The 15388-nt window shown below is 34.7% G+C and overlaps 3 protein-coding genes and 1 long non-coding RNA gene across 5 annotated transcripts in view; 1 reads left to right on the top strand and 3 right to left on the bottom strand.

Moving 5' to 3' along the window:
• Nucleotides 1–1524, bottom strand: part of LOC113054580 (cGMP-dependent protein kinase 1) — a 24970-nt gene extending 23446 nt beyond the window's left edge. Inside the window, exon 1 of the mRNA XM_026220222.1 lies at nt 1452–1524. The gene's annotated coding sequence lies outside the window, so the exon portion shown is untranslated. The remainder of the gene's footprint in view (nt 1–1451) is intronic.
• Nucleotides 1120–3555, top strand: LOC113054583 (uncharacterized). The gene is made up of 3 exons (XR_003277401.1): nt 1120–1346; nt 1575–1703; nt 1927–3555. It is a non-coding gene; the product is annotated as an uncharacterized LOC113054583 (long non-coding RNA).
• LOC113054582 (ras-related protein rab7-like) lies at nt 2723–9482 on the bottom strand. Of its 2 annotated transcripts, none has more exons than XM_026220229.1 (6): nt 9282–9482; nt 8535–8607; nt 8305–8431; nt 7317–7535; nt 4207–4335; nt 2723–3895 (listed from the first exon to the last, which is right to left on the bottom strand). In XM_026220229.1, the coding sequence occupies exons 2-6, from the start codon at nt 8585–8587 to the stop codon at nt 3806–3808; spliced, it is 618 nt and encodes a 205-aa protein (XP_026076014.1). In that variant the 5' UTR covers nt 8588–8607; nt 9282–9482; the 3' UTR covers nt 2723–3805. The 2 variants fall into 2 exon arrangements, with proteins under 2 accessions (XP_026076014.1, XP_026076013.1); XM_026220228.1 differs by having other exon boundaries at nt 9278–9482.
• Nucleotides 9483–10413: 931 nt separating this feature from the next.
• wdr45 (WD repeat domain 45) lies at nt 10414–15180 on the bottom strand. The gene is made up of 11 exons (XM_026220230.1): nt 15087–15180; nt 14861–14974; nt 14318–14392; nt 14133–14237; nt 13899–14004; nt 13704–13798; nt 13527–13606; nt 12473–12681; nt 11022–11123; nt 10745–10890; nt 10414–10664 (listed from the first exon to the last, which is right to left on the bottom strand). The coding sequence occupies exons 2-11, from the start codon at nt 14907–14909 to the stop codon at nt 10555–10557; spliced, it is 1077 nt and encodes a 358-aa protein (XP_026076015.1). The 5' UTR covers nt 14910–14974; nt 15087–15180; the 3' UTR covers nt 10414–10554.
• Between the last annotated feature and the right edge of the window lie 208 nt (nt 15181–15388).

A 15388-nucleotide genomic window follows, 5' to 3' on the forward strand; every position in this document is an offset into this window, starting at 1 on the left:
AATAATTTTTTCTTCCCCAGATTATTGCTGATGTGAGGAAGCAGTGAGGAATCCGCTGTATAGTGATCATGCTCTCTGCCCTTTAACCTCTCAAATCTGAATATATACGCCAATGAATCTAATTTTATAACAAGTATGAAGAGATCTGTAATATACTTGACTGTATGTAATGAGAAAATAAATTACTTAATGCAACATCCATTATTTCTTTGCTGGGTTTAAGTTTTTTTTTTATGAATGATTATGTCATCTTTTATTATAAACATGAGTGCAGTATTAGCATTTGTATCAACATTATTAGAAATGTCTGAATGAATCAGAATCAAACAATTAAGTGATTAATGCAGAGATTTTCTTCCTTAGTATTTCTGTCTTGTTTTCTGGTATAAATTAATGCTTTCAAACGATTAATCGCTTTAGAATATGAGCTGGGTCATTCTGTCGATTCATTCAGGGCTACTCTGGGTTTAGTACAAACACAACATTAGTCTAGGGAGGTGTAGTCTTGTCTCTGAGAACAGCTTTCCTCAGCTTTCCTTAAGGCTGTCCTTGTCCTGTTTGCAAATGGCTAAGAGGGAAGAAAAAATAATACAAAGTATAAGTTCACAGTTTGTTCATTGTTTGTTCATGTTCGTTAATGAATTAACTAACATTAACTAAAGGACTAGTATTCTAAAGTGTTACCACTTAATCTTTGTAAATAAGTAACGGTAGTGAAATTAAAGAGAGAAGCTTAGCTCCATCATTAATCTAGACAGTGAAAGTGCTCACTCTGTATACTGTGCTCATAACATCATTTAGTTTATTATATAAATGGCAATAGAAGTTAAAACGTAATAAGAATTCGTTTAAAATTAGAATTCTCAGCTTTCACTGCTAACTACATTAGCGATATCGCTAGCTATTTATTAATAGTCTGACACTGGTGGTTAATTAAGCTGTCAACATAATGTTAAAAATGACCACAAAACATCGAGAAAGAACAGCTGATTCTTACCTGTGAAAGATAACACCCCGAGATCTGTTTTTATTATCGTGTGACGGTTTGTAGGTGTCCAATCTGTCGATGAGTCAGGTATGTTTTCTTCTGTCCTGGTGTGAGAGTTATGAGAGTTGCCCGCTCCAATATGGCGGCGACGTTGACGTGCGGTCGAGTGGCCAATGAGCATATGTCTATGGTTTTAACTGTAATGCAAATCTAACTTTGTCGAATGTTATTTTATGAAAAGAAGGATTGCGTTTAATCAAAACATGACGAAAATGCCGCTTTCAAACTGAAAGGCAACAAAACATGTCAATATGGCTGCTTGCGTGAGTGAAAACGATTCAGATAAAAAACTGGAATTGTATCCTTTTAGTACTGCTGTTCTTAAATATCAAACTATTTTAATGTGATACAGTTGAACTCTGCTTGTGTATCCCGGGATTTATTAAGACTTTTAAGCTCTTACCTGCTTGCACGACGGAGTTTGATCAGACACGTGCAGTCAAGTAACAGTAGATCGGTCAATGCATGAGAAACAGGTGCATGTTTTTTCCAAGTCCTGTTTTGCTTATCCTTAACGAAACATCAGCTTTTTAAATGTACCCTTCCCATGTGAGAGAGAGGCAGCTATCGCCCTGCAGTCTTTATCTCCTGATCCTGAGCCCAGGAAAGGAGGAATCACTAAAAACTTGGATGTTACAGGACACACACTGTCTGTGTGAGTTAAAGCACATGAACGATCACATACAAAACTCTAGCGTTAAAAATAGCTGTCCTAATTTAGATTTAGGTCGACACAGTATGCCACACTGGTCTAATTACCTGATTTTCCTCTTTCAAATTCCATCCTGTGTGTTTATGATATTAATTCATAAAAAAAGAACAGTACATTTCTATTATACACAATAAAACTTACCTTATTTTTGGTCATGTCTTTATAGGAGATGGACTGCGGATGAAGCTCGGATTCTTCGGGTTTCTGTAAGTTCATTCTTGGACCATTTGTGTCTAGTGATGGAAACTATGGATGCATTCGGACCACCTGTTTCATAATGACAATTTGAGAGACAAATTCAAGCATAAGAGGAGAAATGTGGACGCAGATGCTGTTTGCACTATGTTAGAAGGACGTCCAAGAGAAACATCTGCTGCCGTGTCTTTATCTTGGACTGCGAAGGCTTAAAAAGCATAAAATAATGTGCTTTTGCTCATGTCTGAAGACAATTGCTTTGAGTTGTTAAATGAAATATTTCACCAAAAAGTAAAAATGTACTTAATAACTCGTCCTCAGACCATACAAGATGCAGAGTTTTTACATCAGAAAATATTTGAACTGACCAATGGATCCTCTGCAGTGAATGGGTGCCGTCAGAATATTTTCCATATTATGGCCATAAATGAAGGTTTAAAGTTTGAAACACCTTAATGATCAATTTGTTTCTTACAAACATGGAGCTTTTCACATTACAAATAGTTAATTGTTGGACTGGAATCATGTGGATTTTTGTAATGTTTTCATCAGCTGTTTGGACTCACATTCTGACGGCACCCATTCACTGCTGAGGACCCACTGGTAAGCAAGTGATGGAATGCTAAACTTCTCCAAATCTGTTCTGATGAAAAAACAAATTCATATGGCCTAGGGGCGAGTAAAGTTTCAGCAAATTTTATCTTATTTGTGAACTATTCCTTTAAAGTTTATCAGTGTAAAAGAAACCAAAACAAACCAGTTTTGTCATTTGAATAAAGATTTATTAATGAAGCATTGTTGATGAAACAATACAGAGAAATGATTTGACCATGTTCAAGGAAAGGTACTTGTTTTATAAAAGAGGGACAGATGTGTGTTTATTAGTTTCTATTGGCAGACATCGCTAAGGGTTTTCGATCAATATAATCTCCAACACTGGTTGATAGAAATAAAGACGTAAAAAAAAAATGTCGCACAGATTCAAGGGTTGTCAGGCCTCACTCTCTGATTTCAGCTTTCCTTTATTTAACCTACATAATACCCATAATTCGATCAATGAGATGAGCCTGTTAGAAATGTCTACTATATGAACATAGAAACATCAAAATAAACTGTAAACCTAGTAATTAAACAGCATGAGGTCAAGACAAGAATTAATCATGACTGTTACATTCATACATTAAAACTGGGGAAACACTTTCGTTCGAAGTGAACGAAACTGTTGCATGGTTAAAATGATTGCACTTAAGACTTCGTGAGCTACCAGATCCCCAAAATGTTCACCAGCCTAACAAGTCATGTAAGGTTGCCTCCTTAGGCACAAACTTGAAATAATTCTTTCTGGCCTTGGCAGCTCTTAAATTATGCTGAGGATTTTGATATTGTGACATGCTTGGCTGTGTATTCTGAGTGTACGTATATTTGTTTAGTTTACCATATTAAAGGATTTGGCAAAATAAAGGAATTTCAAGGAAGACTTCTTCATCCTAAAACAAAGTAAAAGGCACAGACAGACAAACAAGCAGGAGACGAGTCTGAAAGACTATAATCTGCATGGATGAAGGAATAAACAATACAAAAAGCCAAAAAAAAAAAAAAATCACTTGTAAATAATAGAATAACTATCACATTTCATCTCTTTCTCATAGAAATAATATCCTTAAAGGTAGTTATATTAAAAGTGATGCTGTAGTAGGGAGTTTCTTTAAATTCCTAACAGTTCTTTACATACAAGTTTGGAAAGGAAGTGTTTTCTTCTGAATGCTGGATGTTTTGCACTTCGGGATCGGTCTGCCCCACACTGGCTCTCCTCTGCATCTCTGGTCCCCTCTGTCTCCATACGTCCCGCCTCAGCAGCTGCAGCCGTCACCAGAGGACACGGGTCTGTCATCTCTCAGTTTAATCTGGTCTGGGAAGTCGTACGTCTCAACCTCAGACTCCTGTGAGAGGGGCATACATTAGTATCAGAGTGGAGGTGCTGTTACTATAAAAAAAAAAATTAAAATGCATTGCGATGCGGATGTTGCAATTTTCGATTCACAAATGTCAAAACATTAGCAAACATCTAAATATCACATATTTTTTGCACATCGGGGAGCCTCTGTAAATATGAGGGGTGTTGAAATCACTTGCAGTTCAATTTGATGCATTGATAATCGTTTTATAATCACAATGCAGCTCTCTGAATCAAAATGAGATCGAATCGTGAGGTGCCTAGAGATTCCCACCCGTAATGTCAAATGGTACGTACCTGTTTGAGGGCGTTGCGAGCGATGGTTTGGAAAGCTTGGTCCACGTTGATGGCCTCTTTTGCACTAGTCTCAAAGTACGGGATATTGCTTTTGCTCTGACACCAGGCCTGGGCTCGTTTCGTTGTCACCTGCACAGGGCAGACAGTTGGTCAGTTTAATAAGGCAGCATCCAGTCAGATTTTAGAATCAATATCAGGGTTATCATGAACTGAAATTAAAAAAATTTAAAAGTAAAAAAAATTACGATTATTTCAGCTCGTTGCTAAAATAACATTTCAGTCCAGTATAAAAATTTCCTGATAATTTCCTGACCCCCATGTCATCCAAGATGTTTGTGTCTCTTTCTTCAGTCGAAAAGAAATTAAGGTTTTTGAAGAAAAAAATCTAGGATTTTTCTTAATTTAACAGACTTAAATGGGAATCAACAGACTGAAGGTCCAAATATTGTAGACAAACGTATATGCTTTTGACCACAAATGCTCATCTTGCACTCTGTGATGCGAATCAACGACTTGCATGACGTAGTCCCTTTGGAAAGGTCATGCGCCTTTAGTTCTTCATCTGTGTACAACAGTACGAAAAGGTAGGGTAGATCTCATTCTATTTCTTATAAATCCTCAGACATCATTGCTTTACCTTTTTTTTTTTTTATAAAGGGCATTTGACTTTCTTTGCACGTTCACATTAAGTCATCGTAGTACCTAAATATGTAATATGAAATATATAAATAGTGAGTGCTGTACAATCTTTAATATACATTAATTCACATTTACTTATGTTTAGATTAAGACATGAAGCTTCAGACCATTTTTTTTTTTTTTTTACAAAAAATAAGCTGAAGTCATCTTCTAATTGACTAATAAATATTTCTCGACCCACTACACGAATACCACTTTCACAAACAAACGTTGACAGTTGCTGCACACAAAGAAGAAATTAATAGGGAGAAATGAGGACTAGAAACTAAAAATTAGGAACATCTGACCAAGCCACGCCCCTGGCACTTAATATTTAAAAATATATATTTTATCACATGAAAAGATAAATCTTATATTTTAACACATTTGTCCGGTAAAAATAAAAAGCAGTATTTAATAATCACGATAATAATTAATATTATAAAATGTAATGTAATATAATAAAAGTATTAATAGAATTGTTATTATTAGTATTATTAAGTATCTGCCAAAAGTTTGGAAACATTACAATTATTAATGATTTTGAAATTACTTTCCTCTATTCACCAAAGCTGCATTTATTTGATTTTGATCAAAAATAAAGTAAAAAAATAAAGCAATATTATGAAATAAAAAAAGGTTTATATTTTAATATATTATAAAATGTAATTGGAGCTTTCTGCATCAATGCTCCAGTTCTTGATGCTCAAGAAATATTTCTAAGTATTATCAATGTTCAAAAGAGTTGAATCTGCTGCTTCATGTATTTTGTGTGGTATTTTTTTTTTTTTCATGATTCTTTGATAAATAGGAAGTTCACTGAACCGCATTTATCAAATATTTTTTTAAAACAGTTTAAATGTATTCACTCTACACTCACTTTATCAGTTTAATGTATGATGAATAAAATGATCTCTCTCACTTTTAAACCTTACCACAAATGTTTGAGTGGTCTCATTATTTCCTCAAAAATGTTAAGCAGTAAAAACAGTTTTGAACATTCGTAATAATAAATAGTAAATGTTTCCGAGCAGCAAATCAGAATGTTACAATGATTTCTAAAAAAATCCTGTGAACACTGAAAATTATTTATACAAACAACAACACACTTATAAATGGATCTAATGACGAATGCTGTGTTCCCAAATGCAAGAAGAGCAGTTAATCGAAACTGAAAACACCGTACTGTTCAGCAGACATGTAGAACAGAAGACTGCAGCTTAAATTTATATAATTACATCGCAACCATTACATATTTTATGACAGTACTAGCCTCAAATTCTCACCATCATTCATAAAAAAAGTTACAGGGTGAGAAACACATTTCAGCACTGATTCTACTCGCATTTGAACCCTTTCAGCTGTCCAGCAGATGGCGCTGTGAGCTCCTTCAGTGCTCTCGGATCATTCCGTTCATGATGTTTCCGTCCATAACCTTTTCGCAGTTTATTTAGTGAATTTTTTAAAGCCATTTTGCAATTTCAATCACCATGAACACCTCCATCCCCCTGATTTTTTATTTATTACTGACCTGCATGATTTACATGGGTCATGATTTTAGACCGAATTCCAAAATAATCGGCAATAATCACATCCCTGATAAAGTGAGAAATTGAGCTAGTGCAAGATGAGCATTTGTGGTTAAAAAGTAGGGCTGTGCAGTTAATCTCATGCAACCGTCAGGCGCGCCGGTTCTGTGATTAGTAGTAAATCTCCATCACCTGCTTTCAGACGGAGCGGCATTCACTACACAGAGCTGTAGTTCACTGACAATTGAGCAATATCGCAGGCGATTTGATCTGCAATACTGAATGAGATAATGCCTATTTGTCAGATTTACTGCTGCTAGGGATGGGCATTTTAGGAAATTTCTCATTTCGATCATCGATAGGTTTCAAAAACGATGAATCGATGAATCGGGGGTGGGGCTTAATGCGGGTGGGGGGTGGGGGGGGGGCATGGCCATAATGTATATAATGAAAAAAATCTGAAGATTGTTATGAAAATGAAAAAATAAAAAATACAAATAAAAATCTGACATGAAAATCTGTCTATGAAAACATGAACACATAATTAGGACAGGTTAGATTATGATTATGATGAAGCAATGTTATTAATAAAGGAGCAAGAAATATCTGCCTGAGGTGAAAAGTATACCAATAAACGGAAGCTAATTCTATGACACATCCTATGATAAATCAGATAACTGAGATACATATCAGACGTAACATTACAACTTGTATCAGCACAATAGAGTAGATATTTTATAAGACCAGTTTGACCATCTCTATCTATCCATTCAGTACCCCCAAAAGGAGTGTGTTTACATGTACAACAATCATTGGAAGACAACAACAAAAGAAGAATCTTTCTTCTGAGAATTTATGTCAAAATGTAAACATGTAATCCCACGCTGTTAAATAAAGACACACCTGTCGGTTCTCCAAGTCGATTTTGTTGCCGAGCACTACAAAGGGGAAGTTCTCCGGGTCTCGAGGGCTGGCCTGAATGAGGAACTCGTCCCTCCAGCTGTCCAGGGTTTTGAAGGTGTTCGGCGCAGTCACATCATACACCAGCACACAGCAGTCTGCCCCGCGGTAAAAAGCCACACCCAAAGACTGGAAGCGCTCCTGTCCTGCCGTGTCCCAGATCTGAAACGGCCATGAAATAGTTCAGTGCTGCATTGTTTGCATTTAAAGGGCCATATCATTAGGAATCAAAATGTCCCTGATGTTTTGCAACTAAAAAAACGGGTCGAGCTGAAAAATGGTCATGAAATGATACAACACAAATATGCATTATATATATACAAAAAATATGTATTAGTGCAAAAAACACTGTGGACGTCAGAATTTATATATATATATATTTTTTTTTTTTTACCTGAGATCCACTCAGTGTTTTTGGCACTAATACATATCTTTTTTATAAATATATATAAATAAATATACATAAATATGATTATATGAATATTGCTAGTTCACTCTCTCTACATATACATATATTTATAATATTAATGTTATATATTAACATATATAATCATAGTAATATAATAGTATTTCTGAGTGTGAAAGGACTTGACATTGTTATTGAACCTCAGATAGAATAAATAAATAAGAATTTATATCTATCCATCTATCTATCTATAAAATTATAATCATTAATACTATTTATATTTATATATATATATATATATATATAATAGATGTATTATTATTTTAGTATCATTGATATACTATTCGTTTTTAATAATACATTTAATAATATAATTTTTTTGTGATTTAGTAAATTATAAATATATATATATATATAGTAATACTTCAGCTTAAACTAAAAGAAAATGAGAAATGCTATCTTATTATGGGATTAGCTTTAGTTAACAATGGTTTGTAATATAAAAATACATCTAAAGACTCATACCTGCATTGTCACCAGCCTGTCATCCACCATCACTTCCTTGGTAAGAAAGTCAGCACCGATGGTGGCTTTATACTGATTGCTGAACTTCTTATTGACATATTGGTTCATCAGAGAAGTCTTCCCCACACTGTAGCACACAAACACAAGAAGAGTTATTAATCTAAGTGAAACTGAAACGTAAACTGAAATAACACTATCAGGCATTATTGGTTCAGAAGATCATCACTTACCCAGAATCCCCGAGAATGATCACCTTCAGGAGCACCTTTTTACGAGAAGCCATCCTAGTGGACTAAACTGTGCCTAATAAAACGATAGGATCACTTGTGAGGTCTCTTTAAAATGTAATTACGTTATTTAGTATGCAACCTCTGCAAATGACATGTAATGACTGTGATTGCCAAACAAACACACACAAACATGTTGAAAAGGGAAGGTTGCACGATATTAGTCATGTCCCCAAGCGTCAAATCTGCATTATTATATCTAATGTAAGGCGTGCCATAAATAAAAGTCAAAGTTCTAACCCATTAATTATCAATAAAAAGATACTTGATGTCAATGTAACGTTAAACGTCAATATTAGCTGTCAGTTCATGCTGGCCTGCTGCAAATGTCCAGTCGATTCTTAAAATGACAGTGTTAAACGTTCACAATACTTTTTTTTAATTATTATTCAAATAATAAATCAACAAAACCAATGTTTTAAAATAATCAGTTTAGCTTATCAATGTTGAGCTAACGTAAAGCTATGAGAAGCTAGTTAAAGCTAGCACAAACATACCGCGAATGTAACACATGAACAGACTTTATTTATATAAATAAGCACGTTTCATACACCTAAAACGTCTAAATCTCAGTTTATGGTTATTTCTATGGGTTTCAGTCACGAAGTTTAAATATTTTTTATCTTGTCACTCTGCTGGTTAGCGTAACGTTAGATGGCTAGCATGTTAGCATGACAAAAACTCACTTTCTGAGGCGAAATCCCAATTTGGGCTCAACAATCTGCTGCTGTCATACAACAAAAGGAAGCCAACACGACACCTCCACCGTCTCTGATCGACTCGGGACGCTCTCTCTGGGTCGTGTGGCGTGTTTTTGGATGTTGTTGTCACGGACAGTTTTGCACATCCGTGTGTAATAATGAGCCGCAAACACTCCCTCTCTCGACTCGACTCGACTCCACACTCATCATGTTTATGTCTGAGAATGCAAATACATATGTAAATACAAACGTGTATTGTGTATTTCTGTCGTGTGGTGTTTATATCTGATATAAACACTTTTATCACTTCATAAGAAGAAGTAGACCTGTGCACTCAAAACTCACTATCACTTAAAATGTACGTTTGTGGTATGTGAATGTGAAATCCACTGATAAAACCATTTATATGGCCTGACAGACCTTTTAACTATTTTGTGTAAATATTGACATAAATGTTATGTATGTAAATATAATAAATATTGAATTAACTATGCAGTGCTGTTGATATATTAAAGTTTTACAGTATTATACCCACACACACAGTATTTTATGTTAGATTTACTTTATACTTGATTGCTATTATCAGATTTTGCCTCCCTGTAACCACTACAGTTCAAACTGTTTTTGTTTTCAAGAGTATTTTAAGAAATTAATACTGTTAATCAGCAAGGTTGCAATAAATTGATCAAAAGTGACAGCAAAGACATGTATAATGTTATAAATGATTTCTATTTCAAATAAATGCTGTTCTTTTGAACTTTATATTCACCAAAAACCCCGCATATATCAGGGTTTCCACAAAAATATTTCACAATATTTTCATATTGACAGTTTTCAACGATAATAATAAATGTGTGCCATCACAGCAATAAATTACATTTTTAAAACACATTTAAATAGAACACATTTACATTTTAAACTAATTTTTTAATTTTTGCAAAAGAAAACATTTTTTTTAAAGGTTGAGAGAGCTTATTCCTCAAGAGTAACAGCACACAAACAGGACAAAGAATGATGAGTAATCATTCCAAAGTGTTCAAAGGTTGAGTATCTCAGAAGGACACGTAAACAGACTTTGAAACTCCTCTATGTGGAGTGATAAGATAAAAGGTAACAAGACATTTACTCACAGACTGATTTTATGTACATTTGATTATACAGCGCAGTAACATACACTCACAGAAAAAAGCAACAGGATCAACCAGCAGAGTTTGCTGTTAAGTGACTACTAGTTAACATAAGTTACAGCTCAATCTCCAGCCTCAGAAATCATCATCATCGCAAATGTCCAGATACACATCGAAAGCCTCACGGTTGCAGTTTCCATCAGGGGTGAAGACGTACTTGTGGAATGTCCCATCAACACATATGGCTTCAAAGAGAGACATAAGTGATGAGAAACTGACATATCAATAACAACGCACTCAAAGGATTTCAATAAACCCTACGTACCAATAACAGAGTTGACGTTTTTGGAGGTGTTCTTCCCGAAGGCACAGATGCAAGCGCACTCAGCCGGCACCGTGAAATTAGCCAGAGACCACTGACTGTCCACATACTGTCCGATGACCGGACCCACCTTTCCTACACGTGCCAAACTAGAGAAGACAAAAAGCCACACATAAAACCCAGTGACTACTAGGATATTTCTAAATAACACTTAGAATGTAATGAAAACTGTAATGAAATGACAATTAAGATTTTTTTAGAGTGAAATGGTTAATCTTACGCAGAGCGCCGGTTCAGTTTAGTGTCTTTCAGAGCAAATATGTGCACTGTTCCCTTGTCACTTGATGCACACAGAAAGGATGAGTCGTGGCTGAAATTAATACTGTAAAACAGAATTCAATAAATAATCTGACATTTTTTTATTTCATAAGTATTTTTTTTTTTTTTCATTAAAATACAGCAATACTAAAAATCTATTCATATAAAATGCAGTGAAGAAGTTTGGGCAAACTTAAATCAAATTATGTTTTTAATTTAATCTAAAGGCTTCTACATAAATTCTACTGAAATTGTTACTTAACCCTCTCAAGGCAGGCGTTGCAGATTTGCAACAGTAAAGTAACTAAAAACCTTATTACTCCAGATACATATTTTATGAATCTGGAGTACTAAAAACTTTACTATAGGTTACTAAATTTACTAAGTTACTAAAACTTAATTTGAGCCTGAGAGGGTTAAATTAGTTCTGTAGACCAGGGTTTTCCAAATGTGGTTCACAAAAAGCCAATAATAATAATAATGATATTTGAATGAAATGTAAAATTAATGTGGCTTAGATGAACAAAATATAATTGTAATATATTGTTAAATAAAATAGATGCAAATGCCATGTGACCAATGGACATCAGAGAACCATGAACATGCAAATGTGTTTTTTTAAATTATAGAAATTGTAACTAAATATTAACAAATATTTTATGTCTAAGGGGTTCGATTTACTAATACATTCCCTCGATATATAAATGGTGCACACGATTTACTAATACGTTCCCTCGATTTATAAATTGTGCGCACGATTTACTAATACGTTCCCTCGATTTATAAATTGTGCGCACGATTTACTAATACGTTCCCTCGATTTATAAATTGTGCGCACGATTTACTAATACGTTCCCTCGATTTATAAATTGTGCGCACGATTTACTAATACGTTCCCTCGATTTATAAATTGTGCGCACGATTTACTAATACGTTCCCTCGATTTATAAATTGTGCGCACGATTTACTAATACGTTCCCTCGATTTATAAATTGTGCGCACGATTTACTAATACGTTCCCTCGATTTATAAATTGTGCGCACGATTTACTAATACGTTCCCTCGATTTATAAATTGTGCGCACGATTTACTAATACATTCCCTCAATTTATAAATTGTGTGCACGATTTACTAATACGTTCCCTCGATTTATAAATTGTTTTACTACATCAATGGAATGAATTAGTAAATTGTGCTCACAATTTATTTATTTTTTCTTGCATGTCGTGAGGAGCTCCATATTATATAGATATCATTCAGTCAGTGTAGGAAAAGCAGCCAGGTTTTTAGTATATATGTGAACTCCTTCAATACTGTGTAGAAAGTATCCCAGGATGCACCTCATTAATTTAAGAGAATGTCCAAAGTGAGCAAAGATTGAATCTAGATAAAGAAGAAGCTCAAATACAATACCAGTAGAGTGTAGCAGGGTCGGTTCCTCTACGTAGTTCCACTAGCTTGTCTCGTGTTGTAGTGTCAAACAGACGGATCAGCGTGCCCTTTCTGGATGCAGACGCAACCACACTGCCAGGCTGGTTCAGTGCCAGGCAGGCGATTTCACTCTGGTGGGCGTTGATAGTGAATGGAGCAGATGATGTGCCAGGTTTTGTGTTGGAAAGGTCCTATCAAAGCGACATGGACAGCATTTAAAATTCCATCCAACATGTAGATGAACAGATTTGGAGAAATGTAGCATTACATCACTTACTCATCAATGGATCCTCTGCAGTGAATGGGTGCCGTCAGAATGGGTGCAAACATCTGTTAAAAACATCACAATAATCCACAAGTATTCCACACCACTTCAGTCCATCAATTAATGTCTGGTGAAGTGAAAAGCTCCATGTTTGTAACAAACAAATCCAGATATTTTAATTTCATACCGTCGCTTCTGGCCAAAATACAAGTCCATAATTCATATTAATGCTTCCTCCAGTGAAAACGTCCATCATAATATGTCCTCTCAAATCAAAATTCACCAACATCTTTGTTTAGAACTATTTCAGTCTTTTTTCGCTTGTAAAACATGCTTGTTTTGTTCATATTTCTCTCCTGATTCAGACAAGATGAAAAGCAATAATACGGATAGAGAATTCATATTTTAGATAGAAGCATGGTTTGAAGTTAAAAATGTCTTAGTGATGGATTTGTTTATTATAAACATGCAGCTTTTTGCTTCACCATATGTTAATAGGCTTGGAGTCATGTGGATTATTGTGATGTTTTAATCAGTTGTATGGAATCTCTTTCTGACGGCACCCATTCACTGACAACGAATTTGATAAATTCTCTAATGATAAATTTCTCCAAATCTGTTCTGATTAAGAAACAAACTCATCTAAATCTAAATTTTGAGCAAATTTTATTTTGGGGTGAACTATTCCTTTGATAAATGATTAGAAGTTTTAATGTGCGAAATTCAATTAACTACTCTAATATTTTATAATAATTTAAACATAAATCTTACCACTAATTGTAGACTGCCACATTTGTGTCCAGGAAAAACCAGCAACTGCTTTTCCAAACTAGGGCACAGGTCACACAAACCTACAAACACAAAAATACAGTGATGAAAAATTCACAAAAACAAGTCAAGCCTATTTCTGATGAAACTATATGAAATTGCAAGCAATGCTCACAATACCTTTCGGGTTATCTCGAGTGTCAAACTCAAACAGCTTGACAGGGTTGTCAGGAAAACTATACACGTAGATCCTATTTTTCAGGACAATGATGATTCTTCATGTATAAAAACATGAAATGAGACATTATTAATATGAACAGCATTTTTAACATGTGTAAAGATGGAACACTATTGTTTAATGGCTGGATATCTTACTTGTCATGTCTCATCCTCACAGCCAGCACTGGTTTGGTGAACGTGAACTCAAGAACTAATTTATCCTTGGGGTCTCGCACTTCCCGAGCATCATCCCAAATTAATACTGCCAGAGATAAGATGATTAAAAAAACACACATAGTTTATTCCAGCTCATATAAAGTCTGGATTGAAGGAAGCCATTCAAGTGTACTTTATCCAAGTATATAAGTGCAATTTAGACTCCAAGTGTACCTGAGATTTCTGAGAATTTGGGGTTGACACCGCCTCCCACCACAGCCAAGAGGTTTGATCTATGAAGCATTGAACACAGAGCAATGCTGCCCACCTGCTCATGATCTATAACCAACCAAATCACACACAATCAACAGATAAGTCAACAAATAGGTTTTTGCAAAAAGATAACAGATTTATCCTACCTAAATGGCCCTTTTCCATTAAAGGTTCCACATTGTAAATACGAACACCTGTTTCCATGGCACAGCAGAAACAACCTAAACAACATGGAAAAAGTCAAAGCTAATGAATACAGAAAAAGATCATCAGTACATTATTAACAGTGGCTAATATTGCTGATATTTTATTGTGGCTGATATTTTATTAAATTTTTGAGAACACTGACTTTATTTTATCCACTTTGTCAAAAAAATTTCTGGTTTAAAGAATTATTGCGTAAAAAAATATGTGTTCATTTGAAAATTTGCACTGGTCTCATTTGTGATCATGACATTGTATTATAAATATATTAATATTTTATTGGTTACTCTGCTTTCTGGATGTCAATATTGAAAAAAATATATAATAAATCATGAATATATATATATATATATATATATATATATATATATATATATATATATATATATACACACACACACACACACACATGAAATCAGTCTGGCAGCAATTGTAATAATATAGCAGCAGCATGTTTCTCAAAGGAAATGATATTTCAGACTCACTTTGGTCCTGGTTGAACTGAAGGCTGTTGACTCCTCTCGGCTGGGCCATGATGTCGGAGAAGAGTTCGCTGCTGATTTTCTGGTCTTCAGGAGTTTTAACTAGATCTAATCATCCTAAATTAGCAAAAGAGCCGGAAACAGCGTTTTATCATATAAAAACATGACTACGAGCTCAGAAAATCAACTTCATTTTATAATATAAGGGTTGACATAACACCTCACTTACCATTAAGCTGTTCAAAAGGTCCAACCAGTTGTCCTGACACTAAACAAGTAAAGCGAAGTGATTTTATAACGGTTGATGCAGTGTTAATTTCGTTGACTAAATATTTTCGTCATTATTTTCGTCACGAATATATTTTTGCAGACGAAAACGAAACGAAAACTAAAATAGAAGGCACTGATGGAGACTAAAACTATGACTAAATTGATTGACATTATCGTCAACGAATAAAGGACGAGACGAAAATAGACTGTGACGAAAATCAAATCAGCAGACGGGAGAGATGCGAGGAATGAACAAAAGAA

Source organism: Carassius auratus, chromosome 35 (genome assembly GCF_003368295.1).
Source record: "Carassius auratus strain Wakin chromosome 35, ASM336829v1, whole genome shotgun sequence".
In the NCBI taxonomy this organism is placed as follows: domain Eukaryota; kingdom Metazoa; phylum Chordata; class Actinopteri; order Cypriniformes; family Cyprinidae; genus Carassius; species Carassius auratus.

What these genes read in the sequence shown, in the direction of transcription:
- wdr45 (XM_026220230.1), bottom strand. Translation starts at nt 14,909, where the DNA reads ATGGCCCAGCCGAGAGGAGTCAACAGCCTTCAGTTCAACCAGGACCAA. An exon ending in CAAATTCTCAGAAATCTCAG is followed by an intron (nt 14,005 to 14,132) that starts GTACACTTGGAG and finishes TATCTCTGGCAG; the next exon opens with TATTAATTTGGGATGATGCT. An exon ending in CACTCGAGATAACCCGAAAG is followed by an intron (nt 13,607 to 13,703) that starts GTATTGTGAGCA and finishes TTGTGTTTGTAG; the next exon opens with GTTTGTGTGACCTGTGCCCT.
- LOC113054582 (XM_026220229.1), bottom strand. Translation starts at nt 8,587, where the DNA reads ATGGCTTCTCGTAAAAAGGTGCTCCTGAAGGTGATCATTCTCGGGGAT. An exon ending in ATCATTCTCGGGGATTCTGG is followed by an intron (nt 8,432 to 8,534) that starts GTAAGTGATGAT and finishes TGTGTGCTACAG; the next exon opens with TGTGGGGAAGACTTCTCTGA. An exon ending in TCGACTTGGAGAACCGACAG is followed by an intron (nt 4,336 to 7,316) that starts GTGTGTCTTTAT and finishes TGCCCTGTGCAG; the next exon opens with GTGACAACGAAACGAGCCCA.